This window comes from Vicia villosa, unplaced genomic scaffold (assembly GCF_029867415.1).
Source record: "Vicia villosa cultivar HV-30 ecotype Madison, WI unplaced genomic scaffold, Vvil1.0 ctg.000073F_1_1, whole genome shotgun sequence".
Taxonomy (NCBI): domain Eukaryota; kingdom Viridiplantae; phylum Streptophyta; class Magnoliopsida; order Fabales; family Fabaceae; genus Vicia; species Vicia villosa.
Window position 1 is genome coordinate 1,529,768 of NW_026704997.1, and position 21,045 is coordinate 1,550,812.

General features: G+C 33.2%; 1 protein-coding gene across 1 annotated transcript; it reads left to right on the forward strand.

Annotated features, from left to right (window-relative positions):
- The first annotated feature begins 2,808 nt into the window (after positions 1 to 2,808).
- LOC131623501 (dolichyl-diphosphooligosaccharide--protein glycosyltransferase 48 kDa subunit-like) lies at positions 2,809 to 6,677 on the forward strand. Its single transcript, XM_058894508.1, has 13 exons — positions 2,809 to 3,124; positions 3,306 to 3,442; positions 3,612 to 3,737; positions 3,959 to 4,012; positions 4,120 to 4,233; positions 4,614 to 4,669; positions 4,771 to 4,812; positions 5,027 to 5,102; positions 5,217 to 5,288; positions 5,383 to 5,508; positions 5,598 to 5,702; positions 6,280 to 6,363; positions 6,482 to 6,677. The coding sequence occupies exons 1-13, from the start codon at positions 2,863 to 2,865 to the stop codon at positions 6,527 to 6,529; spliced, it is 1,302 nt and encodes a 433-aa protein (XP_058750491.1). The 5' UTR covers positions 2,809 to 2,862; the 3' UTR covers positions 6,530 to 6,677.
- Positions 6,678 to 21,045: the final 14,368 nt, after the last annotated feature.

Consider the following 21,045-nt stretch of genomic DNA (forward strand, 5'->3'; position numbering starts at 1 on the left):
ATTGGTGGGACGAAACGAGCTGAATGAGGTATTGCCGGTATAACAAAGGTAATTTGTGTAGAACACAGCTTGGATATTGATTTATGTGGTTTATGAATGTGGTTAAATGGACTGTTAGGTTATTTTTGTATGATGGGAAAATACAGTTTGAATTTGAATGTGGCTTTTGTATATTGGCAAAGTCTGAATAAGTCTGAACTTGTAATTAAAATGTGAATAGTTGTCTTGAATTTTTGTGTTGGTGTGTGAGCTGACTTTATGTACATGTTATGTTACTGTAGGTATGCTGGTTATGGGTTTACCGTTGGGTTAGTGAAGTTGGGAAGTAGTTTATTAGGTGGTTAGAACTGTTAGTTTAAAGAAAAGGTTAGTGTATTGTGTATGTCTTGGTACGATCTTTTCGCAACAGGTTCCATCTTAATGAAATATGGTGGCAACAAGTGTATGTGATGTCTATGGACTAATTGAAATGTGTATGTGATTTAAACTGATGAGCTGAATGATGTAGTATCTATTTTTGAATAGTTTCTTTCTCATTTTCTGAACTGGTACAGGGCTTTAGGATGGTGTAAACTGAATGTGGTTTGGGATTCAGAAAGGTTACAGCATCGTGCTTCGTCTCTTTTTCGCTTTTAATTTTCTGTACATTGATGTGAATTGTTTTCTTCTTTTTTGACTGAGCTGCTGTTATATGGCTCTTTGTCTTTAGTTAAATGTCAGACCTGTCTTGCTTTTGGTAACACCCTGTAGGTGTATGAATTATGGATAGTCATCCTTTGATGTTGCTGAATGGTATGACTTATGGCGTGCACTTGATATGAATGGCCTTTGGTCTGAACTGCAGCTATGCTTTTCTTTTGAATGTATATAATGTTTGTGCGTGGGTTTGATGGTGGATTATTTGTAGATTTTCTTGTGCACTGCAGTGTGTTAAATGTTAGAATTCATGGCTGCTAGTTTAAGTATGTATGGGATGGCTAGTGATAAAAACTGAGCTCATTCATTTTCTTTGTATTTTGATGATGATGCAGGGATTTTTCTTTGTATTGCAGGCCATGATTCAGTTCGGTGATGATGGTTGAATTGGTTTGGAAGGCATATCGAGGGGCTGTTATGTATGTGTGTATGTTACAGGTGACATGAAGATGAGCAAAGATGAAAAAGGCTCTTGAAAGAAACAAATCCAATGGGATCGAATTGAGTTGGTTAATGTCTGAATTTGAGTCAAAAAGTGTATTTTTTGTGTGTAATTTTCATGGTTTTGTAATGTGTAATGAAGGATGATATGGTGTGAAACTTTGTAATGGATTTGGCTATGGAACTTTTGATGTTTTCATGTAAATGTTGACTCTTGTACTTTCCAAATGACATTTCTTAATTTCTTGCACTTGAAGTATCAATCCAATATCACAGTCAATCCAATATGCTTAGACACACATCTTTACCGTGAATTCCAACTTCTGCCTTGAACTCCATTAACTTGATCTATAAGAACTTTAATCCAAGTTCGAAGCTTTTGAATGGAGCCTGATTGAGCGATTTGAACCACAAGTGGTAATGCAACCACACCTCGGATGACAGACAACCCATATACTGAATAAGACCTCAATCCAAGAACCAAGAAAGCCTCAGTCGAACAAGTCGGCATGGTGCAGAAACCGAAACCACATGGAACCCTATATCCTTCCATAACCACTGATCCTATACCCAATTATTGGTGAATGATGCATGAGTGTTAAATGACCTAACGGAGGGATGTAAATGAAATGCAAAGCTTAAGCTAGTTAGGAATAAAATAGGTGGGCAAATTTTGGGGTGCAACACGTATCACGTGTTTTCTCCGTGCTTGTACCAGATGTGAGGATAAACCCCGAATCAATGGTGGATTCAGTTTTGCTATATATGTGCCCTTTTTGATCCGAGTGGACCTTTAGGATAGACGGACTCACTGAGATTTAGTAATCTTATCCCATTCCAATTCTTATTTTTTTCAGGTGGTTCGAGGCCAGATCGTGGTAAGGGCAAGATGAATTAGTCCTTTGGCGACTCTTAGATGGATGTTTATCTTTTGTTCTATCTTCGTGCCTTCTTATTAGCTATATTTTGGATATTGTACTATACTTGATGTAGTATTTTGGCCATGATACATTCGGCTTTTGTACCTTGTATTGATGATGTACTCTCATTTCCGCTTTGATATTTTGTTATGATGTCTTTATGTACCTTTAAAAACAGCTTCACGCATATTATTCTAGACATGTATGAGTGGGGTGTTACAACTATACCTTCTACTAAAATATAAAAGCACGACACCAATTCTAAATTGGTTCAGTATTGATTGACACTAGACTTGGTAGGGAAGACCACAATTTGATTCCCCGACAACTGCGGTCGGGAGAGACTGAAACCACTTAATGCTAAAACTGATCTCCGAATTGAATTAATTGGTCCAATAAACTAGATTCTGATAGTGAAAACAAAAACAAAATAAAAAATCATGACACTAAGGTAAATGTGTCATAGAGTGGAAGATCAAGCACTTCCATGAAAAATAAAATAAAATTTAAAGCTTGATAGAGATTTATTTATAAAATACACAATTTAGATTTACAATCTATTTCTAAATTTCAGGGTGTATAATCTAAATTACAGAGTCTAATTAACAATTTTCCAAAACCTAATAAATTAAATTGGGCCATAAACTAAGTCCAGCCCAAATCAAATAACAAACAGGGTTAAAACTGCAAATAATCATTTTTCAGGGTACAAAACCTAATTAAAGAAAATATCAAAAAACGAAGAAGAAGACTTTACTGATAAAATAGACTCTGAACCAGAGTCACAGTGTTGCATTGCTCTCAAATGGCGAAGCTCATCTTCCTCTTTCTCACTCTCATTCCAATTCTATGCTCTTCCTTCTCCCCTGATAAACCCTCAGATCGTCGCATCCTTGTCTTAGTCGATGATTTTGCAGTCAAATCTTCACATTCTCTATACTTCAAATCTCTCCAATCTCGCGGTTTCGATCTCGATTTCAAGCTCGCTGATGACCCCAAAATCGCACTCCAAAGATACGGACAGTATCTTTACGACGGATTAGTCTTGTTTTCCCCAACAATTGAACGTTAGTTTTGCAATTTTTAGTTTCCCCCATTTTTAACTGTTTGTTAGATCTTAATCTTTGGTACTGTTTTAGAAATGGGTCTTTGTTAATTTTTGGTTTTAGCTTGTTTATGTTTTGAATTTTTGATTTTCGATTTTTGTAATGGAAATGTGTTTTTTTTTTTTTTTTTTGGGATTTGTAGGTTTTGGTGGATCTATTGATGCTGCTGCTATTTTGGATTTTGTTGATTCCGGTCATGATTTGATAGTTGCTGCTGATAATAATGCATCTGATTTAATCAGGGAAATTGCTACTGAGTGTGGAGTGGATTTTGATGAGGTGATTGTAGTTGAATGAGTTTTTGTACATTGACATTTCTCAGTTTTGTGTTTATGTTATGGTTGTTCAGTGTGCTTGGATGCTATTATTTGCATGTTAGTTTTGGTCATATATCTAAATAAATACTATCTCATTTCTTGTGTATTGTTATTTATTTTATTTTTTCTAGGATTATACTGCTGTGGTTGTAGATCATGCTGGATATGCAGTCTCCTCTACCGAAGGGGATCATACATTGATTGCTAGCGATGATTTCATTAAGTCTGACGTGATCTTGGGAAGCAAAAAAATTGAGGCAAGTTTGTTGTTAATTTACTTGTTAACTGCATTTCGCTCAATTAAGGGTCAAGGCATAGACATTTAGCTGATTTTATGAAGTTATTTTTGTTTATTTCCTTTTTCAATTTTTGTTCTTTGTTTTAAAGGGGTGGGAAGTGGCTTGTTAGTCACAGGAAAATGCTTCTTATACACTGCAATGTTTTTTTAATGATTTTCTCATTACATGCAATGCAACAGGCTCCGGTGCTTTTCCAGGGAATTGGGCATTCATTGAATCCTTCTAATAGCCTGGTAATAATGATTCCTAGTTTTAGTTCACATGCAATCATAAGACTTAATGGGTTGATAAGTTTACATTATTTCGGTTGTACTTCTTTCCTTAATGTGTTTCAATTCAGGTGTTGAAAGTTTTATCAGCATCTCCTACAGCTTTTTCTGCCAACCCAAAATCTAAGTTGACAAGTCCTCCATCACTACTTGGATCTTCAATCTCATTAGTTTCAGTTATTCAGGTATATCTCATTCTCCTAATGTGTATGTGTCATTGTATTGTTGTTATTCTCTTTTGTACTTTTCTTACTTAGTTGCTTATTGCTTTTGGGATATGCATGGAAAGTTAGGTTCTCGATGTTTTTTTTTTATAATTTTGTTTGAAATTATCCATTTAAGTTGTGCAATAGTATAAATGCAAAAATAAATATGTTTTTGAGCATCTGGTTCTGGTGTTAAGTATGAATAGAATATTTTCACCTTTATCTTGTGTTTCCATTTATTGGACACACTTTAACTTTACACATTTTACTCTTCATTGCACACTGTTATGATTTTTGAAGTGTTTGATTCTGAAACTAAGTTCTGATTCCTCATTTATTATTCTCCTTTTAATTGTCAGGCAAGAAACAATGCTAGGATATTGATCTCTGGCTCATTGAGCATGTTCAGCAACCGGTATGAAAGACTCACATGACCTTGTTATCCTGGATTTGATGATGCTAAATGTGAAAGCTCTGAAGCTCATTTTACTTTCAAATACTATGATTTTTTTGCAGATTTTTCAATTCAGGTGTGCAGAAGGCTGGCAGTCCAATCAAGTGAGTAAAGTGTTAAGCTTTTTCTTTTGCTGTCAAATATTTGTTCACTCACTGCCGGAGTATCTACCTTCTCTCTTATAGCTATTGTGGGTGTACAGTGTACTTACACTGCATCCAACCTACACTAGGAATATGCTTCTTACAGTTTAGAATATGATTTTTAGTGAAACATACAAAAGTTAAGTAATTTCTGTTTTTTGTTTTTGAATAACAGACACGACATGTCAGGTAATGAGCAGTTCTTGACTGAACTTAGCAAATGGGTTTTGCATGAAAGAGGTCACCTCAAGGTAAGATCAAAGTACTTCAGCCAATTTTGTTCTCAATGTTCACTTTTTTGATATTTGACATCATCATCATCACTACTGTTATTTAATATGCTGGTGCTTCATGTTGACATTTAGGCGGTGAATGTGCAACACCATAAAGTCGGTGAAACTAATGAATCATCAATCTACAGGATTAATGATGATTTGGTAATTTGAATATTATTTCATTCTGATTTATGCCGTGTTTTCTTTAATTGAAAATTTACTTTTGCTGATGCTTTTTTCTCAAATCTTTTTAAAGGAATACTCTGTTGAAATTTATGAGTGGTCTGGGACAACATGGGAACCTTATGTAGCTGATGATGTTCAAGTTCAATTTTACATGATGAGCCCCTATGTCTTGAAGAATTTATCAAATGACAAGAAGGTTCTTTTGAAATTTCTCTTGAACATAGGCTTATTTGGTCTGTAATAAACTCTTGATTGAAACTCACAGGATTGCATGTCCTCTTTCAGGGTCGTTATTTCACATCGTTTAAGGTTCCTGATGTCTACGGGGTTTTCCAGTTCAAAGTTGAGTATAATAGACTTGGATATACAAGCTTATCTTTAGCAAAACAGGTAATTGCGGATCCTCTAATATTTCAATATTCTTAAGATGTTGACTTATGGTACATGCTATCTATGTAATGTAGCCTAGATACTTCAAAAATGAAGAAGTATCGGTGTCCAACATGTATCCAATACCCATACACGTCTAATACTTCCCGATACGTATTTATAAATTATACAATAATATTTTATTCTTTTCGGTAATATTTTCACCAATTCTTCTCAAATACATCTGTAGTGCTTCTCAGAAACATCTTTGATACTTAGTTCTTACCAACTAAAGACATATTTATCTTCTGGATATGATCCATTTTCAATTTGTCATACTAACTATCAATGGCATGCTTTCCGTGTCACATTCATATCTCATTCTAGAAATAATATATACATCCCGTAGCTCGGTCATATTGTACTATGTATCCGGACTTAGATAGCTATGCACTATTTAATTGATTTGTCTATACATCGAATTCCAATATTTGGCAACATGTAGTTCTTGAAACATTTTACTTTTCAGGATTATATAGATTATAATTGGAAAAACACTATACAATTCATGATGGGTATTGTTTAACTTGCCTTGTAGATTCCTGTTCGTCCTTTCAGACACAACGAATACGAGAGATTTATCCCATCCGCCTATCCTTATTATGGGGCAGCATTTTCTATGGTAAGGATAATTTCTCTCTCAGTGGGAAGGGATATAATCAATGAAGTGAAATATGATCCTGAATTTCATCTTAAATACATTTCAACCCTTATGTATTAACCTTTGAATTGTGATGCAGATGGCAGGTTTCTTTGTCTTCAGTGCTGTTCATCTTTACAACAAGTAGATCATTGCATTGCACTGCACGAAGTTAATGTAGTTTGTAACATGGGAGCTGTACTTATATTGAGATTGAAAATTTTGATTAGGCAATGATAGAAATCATAAAACAGGTGTTTTTAACATTAATATAGACTTGTTACTCTTTAATATTATTATTCTGTCATTTGATTTAGTATTTTAGTTGTGAGCATCAATCACTGTGTAGCATTGAGGAACTGCTACGTTGTGATGCTTGCCGTTACCATGAAACCAAAATAGTCCCAAACACACGATCTTTGAAATAAATTGAGTTTGGAAATCTTAGTTTGTTTCCTATCACTGCAGCATGTTTTTCTCCATACTCAAGCATTAGCAACTAAAATCAATAATCTAGGCATAAGTCGTCATGGTGGCTAATTGATTTCTCATTCAAGGTTGTAATTGTACACTCTCCGGTCACTATTATAGTGAATATATATTAGTTATTTAATAAATAAATTTAAATAAAGTATATTCTTCCATTTGTTAATTTGATCTTACATGATGCAGCCGTTTCCCCGGCTTTCCTCACAATTGCACCAAACCAATTCATAAAACATGAAATGACATGAAAAACCATACTATAAAAAATCAGCGTCATAAATCTACAAGGGCTTTTGGCAGGAGTATTAAAGCTTCTATATTAATCTTAAGAAACCAAAAATAAAAGTGAACCAGTTTAGTATGTGAAAAATGCATTGACTAATAGACCCTCTCTTAAGTTAGGCCTGAAACATGAGTTGACACTATAATTCATCTTAGGTCAAGAAATGGATGACTTCCATTACACAGATATCAAACTTAAAAGAGAACTCAACCTGTCACCCCTAAAATTAAATCAGGCACTTCTCATATTTTCGTATTGATAAAAATGCTTTTGTTATTATTATTTATTCTTACTATGGACATGTAGTAAAAACAAAATTTCTGGTATTCATTGTGACATTATTGTCGAAAATAGTGTGTAAATCTCAATTTTCAGAGACGATTCACCGAAAATTTTGAAAAAACTGCTGTTCTAGAAAACCACATAAACATACCGAAAATTTTTGAAATTTTCAGGTAGTAATAAAATCTTTCAGAAATTTTGGATTTTTTCGGTAAATCAGAAATTTTGGATTTTTCGGTAAATCAGAAATTTTGCATATGCTTGAAATTGCCGGTATGACTGCAGATAATTTTTTACTTGTCTGGTCTAGAACCGACAGCTTCTTCTACAAATTCCTGTACATATTTTATAAAGTTCTTTACCACGGATGCCGTATGTTTTCTATACAAATGCGATTTTTAATTGTTTTCCCGTCTTATATGAAATTGATAGGTTTAATATTTATATGTTGTAATTGACAGATATTTAAGTCTGGATATGAAGTTTTAGCATGAGTACAGGCTACTGGTAAACATCATGGTATTATTGTTGTCATTGTTCAATCTGATTTTGCTAATGGAATGCTAGGGAGGAAGGATAAATTAATTATGAATTGTGAGAGAGGAGAAAATTAAAAAAAAGAAGGAATGCATCTGAAAGCAATAATTCTTCAGAAAGCCTTTATTGTATGGAATTTAAATGTCCTTTTAGGTTGAGATCTGTTCTAAGTGGTATCGGTTGGAAGGTGATGGTTAGGTGCGGGATGCACAATCATAAACTATCTGAGGATTTGGAAGGCCATGACATATTGAACCGTCTAAAAGATCATAAAAAAACTTTGTGAATGACATAATGAAGTACAATATGACTCCAATGTACATAGTTGTTGCTTTGAAAGACAAAGATCCAAAAAACCTCACGAGTGTTATTCAGGTATTTAAAGCTAGAGCTACATACAAAACAAGCAAGAGAGGTACATTGACAGAAATGCAGAAGTTGTTGAGCTTTATTCATAAAGAGAAATACATGTGTTGGACTAGAAATATGGATAACTCAGATGTTGTAGCTGATATCTTTTGGACACATCCTGATTCTGTGAAATTGTTGAATATGTTTCATTTGATGTTTATTTTTGATTGCACATACAAGACAAATAGGTGAGGATTTTTGATTGACAAATATGGTAAATGTTTAGTTATCAGTTTGATTATGTGCATTTTGATTGTGCAAGTATCAGATACCACTACTTGAGATTGTTGGTGCTACATCAACAAAGTTGACATTTTCAATTATCTTTGCTAATTGGGAACATGAAAGGGAGGAGAATTTCATATGGGGACTAGAGAAGCTCAAAGAGTTGTTCTCTGCTGAGACATTGCTACCGAAGGTTGTGATAACGGACCGAGAACTTGTATTGATGAATACCATGGAATCTGTGTTCCCAAATGCAACTCATCTGTTGTGTTCGTTTCATATTTCAAAAAATGTTAGTATGAAATATAAAGAGTACGTTAAATCAGAAAGACAAGAACATGTCATGGATCTATAGAACAACATCGTGTATTTAAATACAGAAACTGAGTTTGTCAAACACTTCAAGCACTTTGAGAATATTTGTGTTGTTATTCCTTTATTTGTTAATCATGTGAATGAAACATGACTGACACCTTATAAAGAAAAGTTTGTTGATGCTTGGACTTACAGAGTCATTCATTTAGGGAACACTAATCATAATTTAACATAGAGTCATTCATTTAGGGAACACTAATCATAATTTAAAATATATTTCTATTTAGGGTTAAATATACAAACCCCCTGTAATGTTAGGGGGTTTAGGTTTTAGCCCTTGATAAAGTTTTCTTTTTTAAAACCCCCCTTACAATTCAAGGTATTTTTTATATTTTATTATTTTATTTTAAATTATATTTTATTAATTTTTTTAATTTACGTTTTTTAAATTATATTTTATTATTTATTTTTACTAATATTCTTTTATGAAATTATATTAATAAATTAGTTATTAAAATATATTTATTGGGCTTAATGTACAATAAGTCTTTAGAAAGCCCATTAATTAAAGTTTTGAAAAGTAACGTAGAAAATAGGTTTTATAAACTCTTCTACTTGGACAATTATTTTCGATGTGAGACTTTAAAATTTCAATAAGAGCTGGTAGCACAGTACACATGAAAGGTGGGATGAATTAGACTTTCTGGTGGTAGCTTAAGCTTGTAAGCTATTGGACCTATGCGTGCTATTACCGAGTTCCTTTTGTGAACTGAATGTAAATATTCCATTTATTAGCTTGTTGCATCATGTATTCCATACCAAGTGTTTTATGGTCATTTGCATGGTTGTACTCCACTTAATAATGAAAGGCCATATTTATATGGTTTATGATAAATTAGAATTTTCTTACACCATGTATCGTAGGAATAAGTTTAACACATATGGAAGTTAATTGCTTCTGCAATGTTGCATGTAAAAAGTGAATGATATAGTGATAACGTAATATCAAGCGAAGCATTGGAATTCATTCACCTCTTCAAGAATTTTCTCTAGAGTTCTCATCAACTGAACAAGAGTTCTTATCATTTTACAAATACAAATAAATATGGCTCATTTGTTGAGCTCAATACTTTCTCAAGAAATCCACAATCCCATACAAAGAAATATGGTAAAGTTTTCAGGAAGATTCACAAGGCTATCACTAATAGGATAAATAAATCTTTCAAGATTTTGCAAATGCAATATTGATAATGGAAGTCCATTCGCGCCACACTCTGGTAAAAACAAATTCAAACTATCAACAGAAATGACTGTGCTACTGCTACCAGCTCCTAGCCAACCATGCCCAAGTTATGACAATGACAAGTCGTCTGTGCTACCAGCTCTTAGTATTGTAGTGAAATCTTAAAGTCTCATATTTGAAATAATTGTCCACGTAGAAGAGTTTATAAACCTATTTTCTACATTATTTTTCCAAACTCTAATTAATAGGCTTTCTAAAGACATATTGTACATTAAGCCCAATAAATATATTTTAATAACTAATTTATTAATATAATTTCATAAAAGAATATTAATAAAAATAAATAAAGAAAATATAATTTAAAAAAAGGTAAATTAAAAAAGCTAATAAAATATAATTTAAAATAAAATAATAAAATATAATAAGATACAAAATATCCACGTGGATTAAAAAATTAATTAAAAAATAAACATATACCACGTGGACTATCACATATGCGGTTAAAGAGAATCTTTGTTGCAATGTGGCAGGCAGGGGGAATATTGAAGGAATCTGCAAATTGTAAGGGGTTTTTTTTAAAAAAACTTTACTAGGGGCTAAAACCTAAACTCGCTAACATTTCATGGGGTTTGTATATTTAACCCTTCTATTTATGGTTTTTAGGATGGAGTCTGCTCATTGAATATTAAAAAACATGTTGACTACAAGCAGGGGAGATTTATGTCGAAGTTGGGTTGCTGTGAACACCATGTTGAAGTTGCAGCTAGGTTCAATTAGAGTGTCGTTTCAAAAAAGTATTGTTAAAATTGAGTATCGGTATAACATTCCTTTCTATTTTGACTTGTATAGTTTTATATCAAGACAATGTATACAACTCATTGGAAATGAATTAAAAAAGGTAAAATTGGTTGGTGTAAGCAAAAAAAATGGCTGCTTCATTATAATAACACATGGGTTACTGGGTGCGTGTCAGTTTGCCGGTTTCCAAGTAATAGGCAATCCTATTTCTTTAGACTCAATTCATGTATATTGGATGAAATTGCACATTGCAGAGCATGATATAGTCATGATGAAAGTGGTACAAAGTGTGATTTAGAAGCAGAGTGTGAAGAGTTGAAGACATATTTCAGTACTTTGGATATTGTAGGCCAGAGAGTGTTGAAGAAAAATGTTCGAAAACTAATACAACCATCCACAACTTCTATGTGTCCTCCGTCAGTGAAGTACAAGCCAAAAATGAGAGTTAAAAAGATTAAAAAGAGTCAAGAGAGTGATGTGCATCGTGATCCTAGCCCGTGGGAGTATGCTAAGGGATCACAGGAGAGTCATACTACAAAGAGATCATGCACAAAACCACATAGAAGTCAGCCGTTAAGTATGTCGATTGGTAGTCAACCATCCGCCGAATCTTCAAGACATCATTAGTTGTCATCGTTTCCTGCTTTCTTACATCCATACACCGATGACATTATTAATGTTGGTGACGATGGAAATTGTGGTTTCCTTCTATTGCAACTTTACTTGGATGAGGTGAAGATTCATGGCTTTTGATACGAAAGCAATTGATGTTCAAGTTCATCGACACTCTCAATTGTTTTCCAAGTTATTCTATGAGACTGTCTCTATAGTTAGGAATGTGTTGTGAGTAGAAAATTTAGCAGTGTCATATTTGTTTTCCTTTCCATGAGACTTAACATCACATTTTTCCCCTTGCCTTATCTCCACCTATGTATACGAGCAGACATAAAATCATTGTTTTTGGTTTTGTCAACAACAATCGTTGGGTTTAGGTAAAGTTGAAACCAGATAGTCCATTGCTTTCCGTCATAGACTGTTGGAGACAAAATTGTAATGATGATGTAAAAGCATGAGAATTGACATATGTGGGTTGCTTTAGTCATTGGGAAGATGAAGTTAGGAAGTCATCCTAGTTTGTTTTGTATTATTGTATGTATGACAGTTCTTATATGTATATATTTAGTCGGGTAGTATTTATATTGATTCAGTTATTTGAGAAAAATCATGGAAAAAAGTGGAAAAAAACTTACTGATACTATACTGAAAATGTCAAATTTTTTGAATTCTTTTAATAAATACCGAAAATTTCAAAATTTTTGGAATTTTTTGCTAAACATCAGAAATTCCAAAAATTCTGGTAATTTATATCCTTTGATCGGAAATTTGAAATTTCTAATACAAAAAATTTCAAATTTCCAGTAATCTATCATCTGCCATGGTAAAAATTGGAAAATTATGGAAAATTTCCAATAATCTCACAAAATTTCTGGTAAAAAACTACTCTTCTGTCTCATATTATAAGCAAAATTTATCTTTTCAGATTCATTGAATAATTAATGTATTTGAACTATATAGAGTCCAAATACATAAATAATTCAATGAATTTGAAAAGATAAATTTTGTTTATAATATAGGACATATATATTTGTAAAAAATTTTGGTATTTAGAAGAGGATATTAACGTAAAAGCATTAGAAAAGGGGGTGGGGTGTCAGGTACCACTTGAGGGGTGACAAGTTAATTCCTCCAATTTAATGATTTTAGACTTAAAAGGATATTTTACCAGAGGTCTAAGTCGTGGGATCTTTGAGAGAAAAACTTACGAGTTAAAATAGTAATGGATTGTAACAATTTTCACATATCTCTTTGATTATTTATTAAAAAATAATTATTATTATTGGTTCTTTTCTGTTTTAGAATTTCTATTTTATATTATTTTGTTATGATTATGTTATTTTTATGATTGTTTTTTCAATAACTAGTATTAGAGCTCTTACATTTGGGTTAAGCTCAACACAATCATTTTCAACGGTAAGGTCTTTAGTTTCATCGATTTTATGATGGAGATTATTTTTATCTCGTGGAGGTGGTTATCTTCTTACTATAAGCTAGTAGACAATTGTAATTTTCATATTTGAAATATCCTTCCGCTCATTTGTTATGAGTAGTTGGAGTTTTCCGTTTGTTTCCGGGCAAATTATCACTACAAGAAATCTTGTCCCCAACGACATATATTAGCGACGTGGAAGTCACGTGGGTAATTATTGCCTGTAGCGACGTGATAACCACATCGCAACATGTTTTTAAATATTAAATAACTTTATAAACATAAAGTAATGAGGAGTCAGACGTTGGGTTACGTGAATAAAGTTGCGATGTGGGATACACGTCGCTACATTAAATGTATAAATTAAAATTTAAAAAGCTATAACGTTCAAATGGGGGGAAGATTCAAATTTTAAAAATATCAGTTGTGACGTTACAAACACGTCGCAACATTTAAAACGAAATTACAACGTTACACTGAAATGACTAGGTGACAGCAATTATGGCAGAGACATTAATTAAAAGTTACCGTTTGCTTGTTGCGACGTGTTTATCACGTGGCAAATAGCGAGGTTAAAACAACGTCGCTACATTGTGTATTAATGTAAGCAATTCACTTCACTCCACCACACCATTCATCAGAACTTAAGAAAACCATTTTCGTTTCAATACTCAGACCAAGAAGCTTCTCTCCCAAAACCAAAAATTCAAACCTTATCTCCCAAAATCGAACTGCAATACTAAGCCAATCCAAATATTTTTTTATATCAAAGGTAATTAAAGTTGCATCAGTATTGTCTTATAATTTCATTATATATTCTGTTTTTAATTTTTTATTTTTTTTGGTATAGATTTAGTAGATTGAAGAAGGTGGAGTAGATTGAAGAAGGAGGAGTAGATTGAAGAAGAGGTAAGTTATTTTTTTCTAATGTAGTATATTTTTAAAAGATTTATTAGGTTATTTGTGTATCGATTAATTTTAAAGAGATAAGTTTTATTGTATAGAATATAATGTGGTTTTTTTAATAGATTTATTAAGATATTTTTAATAGATTTTTGTTTTTTGTATAGATTAATAGATTTATTAGGTTATTTTTTAATTAGGTTATTTTATAAATAAAAACGAAATTATAAATTTAATAATTATTTATAAAATCTTAAAAAATAAAACAGAATATAGTAAATAAAATAAAAAAGAAAATTAAATATATTTTTTATTAATATTTTTAAAACTATTAGAAAAAAATTGATATATTAAAACTATTATTAAAATTATTATATATTATTATTATTATTAAAACGAATTTTTTGTTTAATATTTTACAATATATAAAATAGATTATTATAAATATTAATATAATTTTAAAACGAATATAATAGTTATATATATTATAAAGTTTTTATTTTTAAGAATATAATATATATACCAACGTTAAAAAGAATGTTTGCTTCAATGCACAGTGCAAGTCAAATGACATGGCATCACACAAATAAAACAAGTCCAGGCACTATGCGGCATCCATCTGACGGCGAGGCATGGAAGCACTTTGATCGAATACATCCTGATTTTGCCGCAGAACCTAGAAATGCCAGGTTTGGATTATACTCAGATGGTTTTACTCCTTATGTTCAAGCGTCGGGAAGTATGTATTCTTGTTGGCCAGTTATTTTCACCCCTTACAACCTCCCTCCTGAGATGTGCATGACAAAACCATACATGTTTTTGACGTGCGTCATTCCAGGACCTTCGAGTCCAAAAGTAGGAATTGATGTGTATTTACAATCTTTAATTGATGATTTGAAGAGATTGTGGATTGTAGAATGGACTTATGATGTATCACGTAAAGAAAACTTTACAATGCGAGCTTCCTTGATGTGGACCATCAACGACTTTCCAGCATATGGCATGTTGTCTGGTTGGGGTACGCATGGAAAAATGGGTTGTCCGCATTGCATGGGAAACAACAAAGGGTTCACGTTGGATAAAGGTGGGAAAAGCTCGTGGTTTGACTGTCACCGCAGATTCCTACCACGAAATCACTCCTATAGAAGAAACATGACAAACTTTAAAAAAGATGTATGAGTGAAAGATTTGCCTCCGCCTCGATTTCCACCATGGGCTATATGGGAACAAGTTAGTGAGCTACAGAAATTTACAGATAATGGCAAAGCATGCCGAATTGAAGGATACAGAGTCACGCACAATTGGACTAAAAGAAGTATATTTTGGGACCTCATGTAACATCACGATTTTTATTAATTATATTAGTAATTATATTATTTGGTGTTTTTAATAATTATTTGCTTAATTTAGTCGGTATTAGTTCGGGATAGCGGATCGATATTTAATTGAAAATTTTAATATTTTTAGTATTAGAAATATTAATGAGTTAATATTTAGCGTTTTGGGAATTTTTCGAGTAACTAAGATTTGACCGGAAATATGAGACATTGAGTTATTAGAGGATTTTAGCAGTATTTATTTTATTATTTATTTAATTAATTTGGTGTGTTAATTATTTATTTAATTAATTGGTGTGTTAATTGATATATATTAATTAACTTGGTGTGTATATTTGTGTCTATTTAATTATTGATGTTATTTGATTTAGTAACTAAAATAGAAATACTAAATAGTATATATTTTATTGGGCTTAATTATTGATGTTAGGAGTAAATAAGGGGTGTTATAATTAGGCCCATATGGTGTAGTTGGTAAGGGTTAAAGAGAGAGGTGCCACATTTTCTCTTCATTTTTTCCTTTTCAATTTTCGAGTAGAGAGAAAGAGAGGCAGAGAAGAAAAGAAGAAAGGAGAAAAAGAGAAAGGGGAAGAAAAGAAGAGCTAGGGTTTGGAGGAGACATTGAAGAGGTAAGGGGGAGAATCCTTATTATTATGGGTTAGTATGATTGGGTCAATGGGTAGATTAACATGATTAGGTTTAATTTTGTTGATTGAATGTGTATAAGTTATCTCGTATTTGATTATATGCAATGAAATTTGTGTTCATGCTGTTGTTAATTAGAACAGGAAATAGAGTTAATAAATAGTAGGAAATAACTGTGTGTGAATAATAAATACAATGATGGGAGGAATAGAGAGTGGAATTGAAATAATGACGCTGAGGGGAAACTGTAAGAAATTAGAGGAAAGTGAGGTTTTGACGTTGTGCCCGACGGTCGGCGTGATAGCCTTTGCCAGTCGGCAGAATTTACACGGCAAAAGAACCAACCAATCAAACACATTGGCTATGCACACCTTGACATCTCTAATTCAATTTATTTAGACATGTAGCATCAAATGTGTATATTTATTCAAGTGGATTAATTATTGTAACTATGTTATCATCTAGATGAGACTAAAAGTGACAGAACAATTATTTTATTAAGTGGGTTGTATACTTCAATATAATTTAGTTTAGTGTACCAAAGACTCATCAAATGAACCTTAAAAGATAAATAACTACATTTAAAGATATATAATACAAGAGCCTCATTTATATTTGCATACAGAGTATGAAGTTATAACTTTTATCGTTCAATTTAAGCAATTATCGAACATGTAATTAAAACAGTCCCGTTTGACCGAAATAGATCAATTAAGCGGTATAATTAGTTGTCCGGAATTTAATGAAAATTTACGTGGTAACTAAGTTTAATTAGTAGATTAACATGGTGGTGTTATTTTGTTGAAAATGTGATATTTACGAACCGACCAAAATAGTGTGGATTTAGATATCTTTTATATTAAATATTAGTTTTAGGAATAAAAAAATGAATTAGTAACTTAGAATAAATGAAGTGTAATCATTAATTAGTTGATTTAATTAATAGTTAAATTAATTGCAATGAGCTTAATTGATTGGAATATATTTGAAGTTGGATCAATTATTCGGTTTGTCGGTAAATTACGGTATTTTGAGGATTTGTCCGTAATTGTGTTTTGTCTTGAATATGTATGTTGAGAAATATATATTTCCATGCCAATGATGTTGTGCTAATATTGATTCTCTTTGAGTAGTTAGTTAATATTAATTCTAATGATTAATTGCTTGATGTTGAAAGTGTGTGTTCATGTATAATTGGCAAAATGAGAATTAACATGAGATAGTATGGTTACTAGTGTTAATTGGATTGTGTGAATCGTAATTGATTAATTGGCCTCTTATATGTTAATGATGTGTGTGTGTGTTGTGAATGTTGTATACAATTGGTGGATAATTCATAGAGTTGAATTATTGTGATATGCGGAAAGTTAAGATGGTAGAGATGATCTTAATTGCATATATTTGTGATATTGTACATACATTCATATCATAGTGTGCCTTGAAACACAAGTGGATTTGCTTTGAAACACAAGCGGGCTTGGATTCTAGAGTGAATCGGAAACCGTAAACTATATGTTTACAATTGGTGGACTTTGGTCTTGTCCAGATCGGAAGTGTGGCTTAGATTCTAGAGATATGAATCGGAGGCCGGTGAAACTTAGAATTTCACATTGGTACCACATGCATAGTGTCACATGTTTCATTGAGTCACATTAGAGTTATATGATAGTTGATTATGTGCATTATGTTGTCGTGATATGTGCATGATTGTGATAATTGATTATGTGCGTTATATTGTTGTGATAAGTGTACGAGTGAACAATTGATTATGTGCATTGATGTCGTAATGCTATGAGTATGAGTTTGGTAATTGATTATGTACACTTGGTGTTGTGGTGATATTGTATTAGTTGATAATTGAGAATGGGTGATGTTTGAATATGTAATTGGTTAAATGCGGGAATATGTGATAATCATGGCTATGTGCACAATTGAGAATATAGTATTGAGATATTATACTCTTATACTTGTTGTACGTTTGACGTATGTGATTATATTGATTAGTATTAATTTACATGATTAGGCAAGGTGTAATGTATTCCTATAATTGTTGATTTAACCATTGTATCTTATTATACTTTCTTCATAATGGTTCGTATTCTCACCCTTCTGTTTTAATGTTGCCCTCGTTTGGCGACATGCAGGTTCTGGAGTTAGTAACTCGCGTGTGATCTTATTCGGAGTTTCTTCCGAGTTATTTGGAGATTAGGTAGTGAGTCGATGCTCTGGTCATGTAACACTGGGTAGACTAGTTATTTGAACTCATGTTTCTATTCGGTTATGTATTACGTTTGATTTGAGAACCTGTTATGTTACTACTTGTTGTTTGATAGGCTCTTAATCCAAATATTCTGAATTATGTTTTAATTTACGTTGATATAATTATTGAGACTTGATCATGGTATAGGACATGGATCATTTTATGAAACACATGAGTATTTAGTAGTTTCCGCTGTGAATGCATATTCTGGATAAAATATGATTAATTGAGAAGTGTTATTTGAAATGACCAAGTGTATCATATATTGTAAGTAAATGCTGTCGGTTTTTAAAGGCTTTTAGTTTTTGAAAACATCGATGTGACGCCCTTTTGTTATATGCATGCTTATTCTCTGATTATATGCTTATTTATTTTGGGGTATAAAAGGGGTGTTACACCTCACGTATTGGAAAGATAACTTGTTGTGCCATAATCTAGATGTTATGCATATTGAGAAGAATTTTTTTGATAATGTATTTAACACAGTGATGGATGTGAAAGGCAAAACAAAATATAATGAGAAGGCCAGACAAGACATGGAACAATGGTGTAACAGAAGAGAGTTGGAGTTGAAGCCTCTACCGAATGGAAAGTTATTAAAACCCAAGGCTTGTTTCACTCTGACTTCCCAAGAAGCTAAAGCTGTTTGTCGATGGCTAAAAGATTTGAGAATGCCCGATGGGTATTCATCGAATTTATCAAGGTGTGCTGACCCTAACACTGGGAAGTTGCATGGAATGAAAAGTCACGATTGTCACATTTTTATGGAACAATTTCTACCAATTGCATTTGGCTCGCTACCTAAACATGTTCTTGATCCACTAACTGAAGTTAGTCAGTTTTTTAGAGATATTTGTGCGTCAGCTTTAAAAGTGGAAGACATCATGAAGTTGGACCAAAATATTGCAATCATTCTTTGTAAGTCGGAACAAGTATTTCTGCCTGGTCTCTTTGACTCCATGGAACATTTACCTGTGCATCTTGCATATGAAGCTTTTCTTGGTGGACCAGTTCAATATAGGTGGATGTATCCGTTTGAAAGGTTCATGGATGATTCAAAACGATCAGTGAAGAATAAAGCAAGAGTTGAAGGTTCTATATGTTCACATTACTTGCATCAAGAAACATCACATTTTTGCAATCATTATTTCAATCACTTGATGTTAACTCCTAGAACCATACGGAATCCGGTAAATGTCAACCAAAGGATTCAATTCACCTTATCAGTATTCAGTATTCCAGGTCGACCTTTTGGAAAGAAGAGTGTGCATTGGTTGACCCAGAAAGAAATGCAATCCGCACATGTCCATGTCTTGATTAACTGCGTTGAAGTTAAACAATATTTTGAGTAAGTTTACCCAAATTTTTTTACCTTTGTTGATAATGTCTGTATACCAACCTTATTAAATTTATGGTGTATATTTTGTAGGGAATTTCACAATGCCTATTTTCATAGTACCGGTGTACAGTCAACATCTGGCGTCATTCATGCTCAATTTCCTTTATGGTTCAAGCAAAGATTGTCTAGCGTGTTTCCACCAACTCCAGAAATACTCCATTTGAGAAACTTGGCAGAAGGCCCTATCCAAAGCGCAAATGATTGAAAATGGCGATCAAGTAGAAGATGTTGCCTATCAAGTTGATGATGTTAATCAAATTAATGAAGTGGTTGCAGCTGAAGACATTACAAGTTTGTCTGATACAACTGTTGAGGGACATCAAGTTGATGCATCTATATTGTTGGTTGAAAATAATGTGGATGAAGAGAATGATGAAGAGTTTGAATCCGATGACAATAATGAAGAGAATGACGAAGAGAATGATGAAGAGTTTGCTTCCGATGACAATAATGAAGAGAATGACGAAGAGAATGATGAAGAGAATGATATGGATAGGGAAGATGAAGAATAACTAAACATTGAATGTAATATCTATTTAATATCTATTTATGTGTTAATGAATATCTATTTATTATCTTTGTTGATGAATAATAAAATAGGTAAAATGCCACCTAAGAGTAAAGATAGTGGTAAGAAGAAGTCCCAACGTCCGAGGATAGTAGTATGTGACGCGCCTCACTCGGCCGTGTGTCCCCCTCCTCAGAGTCATGTTGATCCTATGTCTTTAGCCAGTACTCAGGCTTTTACCCCATTACTCTCCTCCCACACATTCTCGTCTGGGGTACCTGCATCTTTCCAGTACTCAGGATCCAGTTTGCCTTTCCCATCGACTCAGATGCCGCCATCCTTCCAATATCCTGGTGTGCCCTCGTCCTTCCAGCAGGCAGGAGGACCTAGCTTTCCATTCACACATACTGGTGTACCCCCGCCCAGCTTTCCATTCGCCCATACTGGTCTGCCTTCATCATTCCAGCAGACTCGAGGATTTGGTTTTTCATATCCCATCCAGATGACTTCATCCTTCCAGCAGACGGGAGGATCCAGCAGTTCACGTCCGACACAGGCTGGACGATCTCCTAGTCCACGTCCGACACATGCTGGACGATCTCCTAGTCCACGTCCGACACAGGCTGGACGATCTCCACATCCGACACAGGCTGAACGATCTCCCCGTCCACGCCCCAAATAGGCTGGAGGCTCACGCACCCCACATCCCACACATGTACCAGCACGTGAGGTTGATGAGGCAGTTGATGAGATAGATGGAGCTGATCTTCGTGGGAGGGATGATCCCGATGAGATTCATGTCGTTGACGGTAGATTTTGGATTTGGCCCGAAGGAAGCAAGTAAGTTTCCTATTTAAAAACTTTTATAGTATGTATACATTTTCATTTTATGTATAAATTTATATCTAACATTTTCATTTTTTTTGTTTTAGTTTTGCGCCAAGTCGGACTGCTGCTAGGATTGTTAATTATATAATTCAGCATA

Bases quoted from the DNA above. Each gene is read 5' to 3' on its own strand.
- LOC131623501 (XM_058894508.1), top strand. From the start codon at position 2,863: ATGGCGAAGCTCATCTTCCTCTTTCTCACTCTCATTCCAATTCTATGC. The intron at 4,013-4,119 runs GTAATAATGATT...GTTTCAATTCAG, and splicing joins TGAATCCTTCTAATAGCCTG to GTGTTGAAAGTTTTATCAGC. The intron at 5,289-5,382 runs GTAATTTGAATA...ATCTTTTTAAAG, and splicing joins ACAGGATTAATGATGATTTG to GAATACTCTGTTGAAATTTA.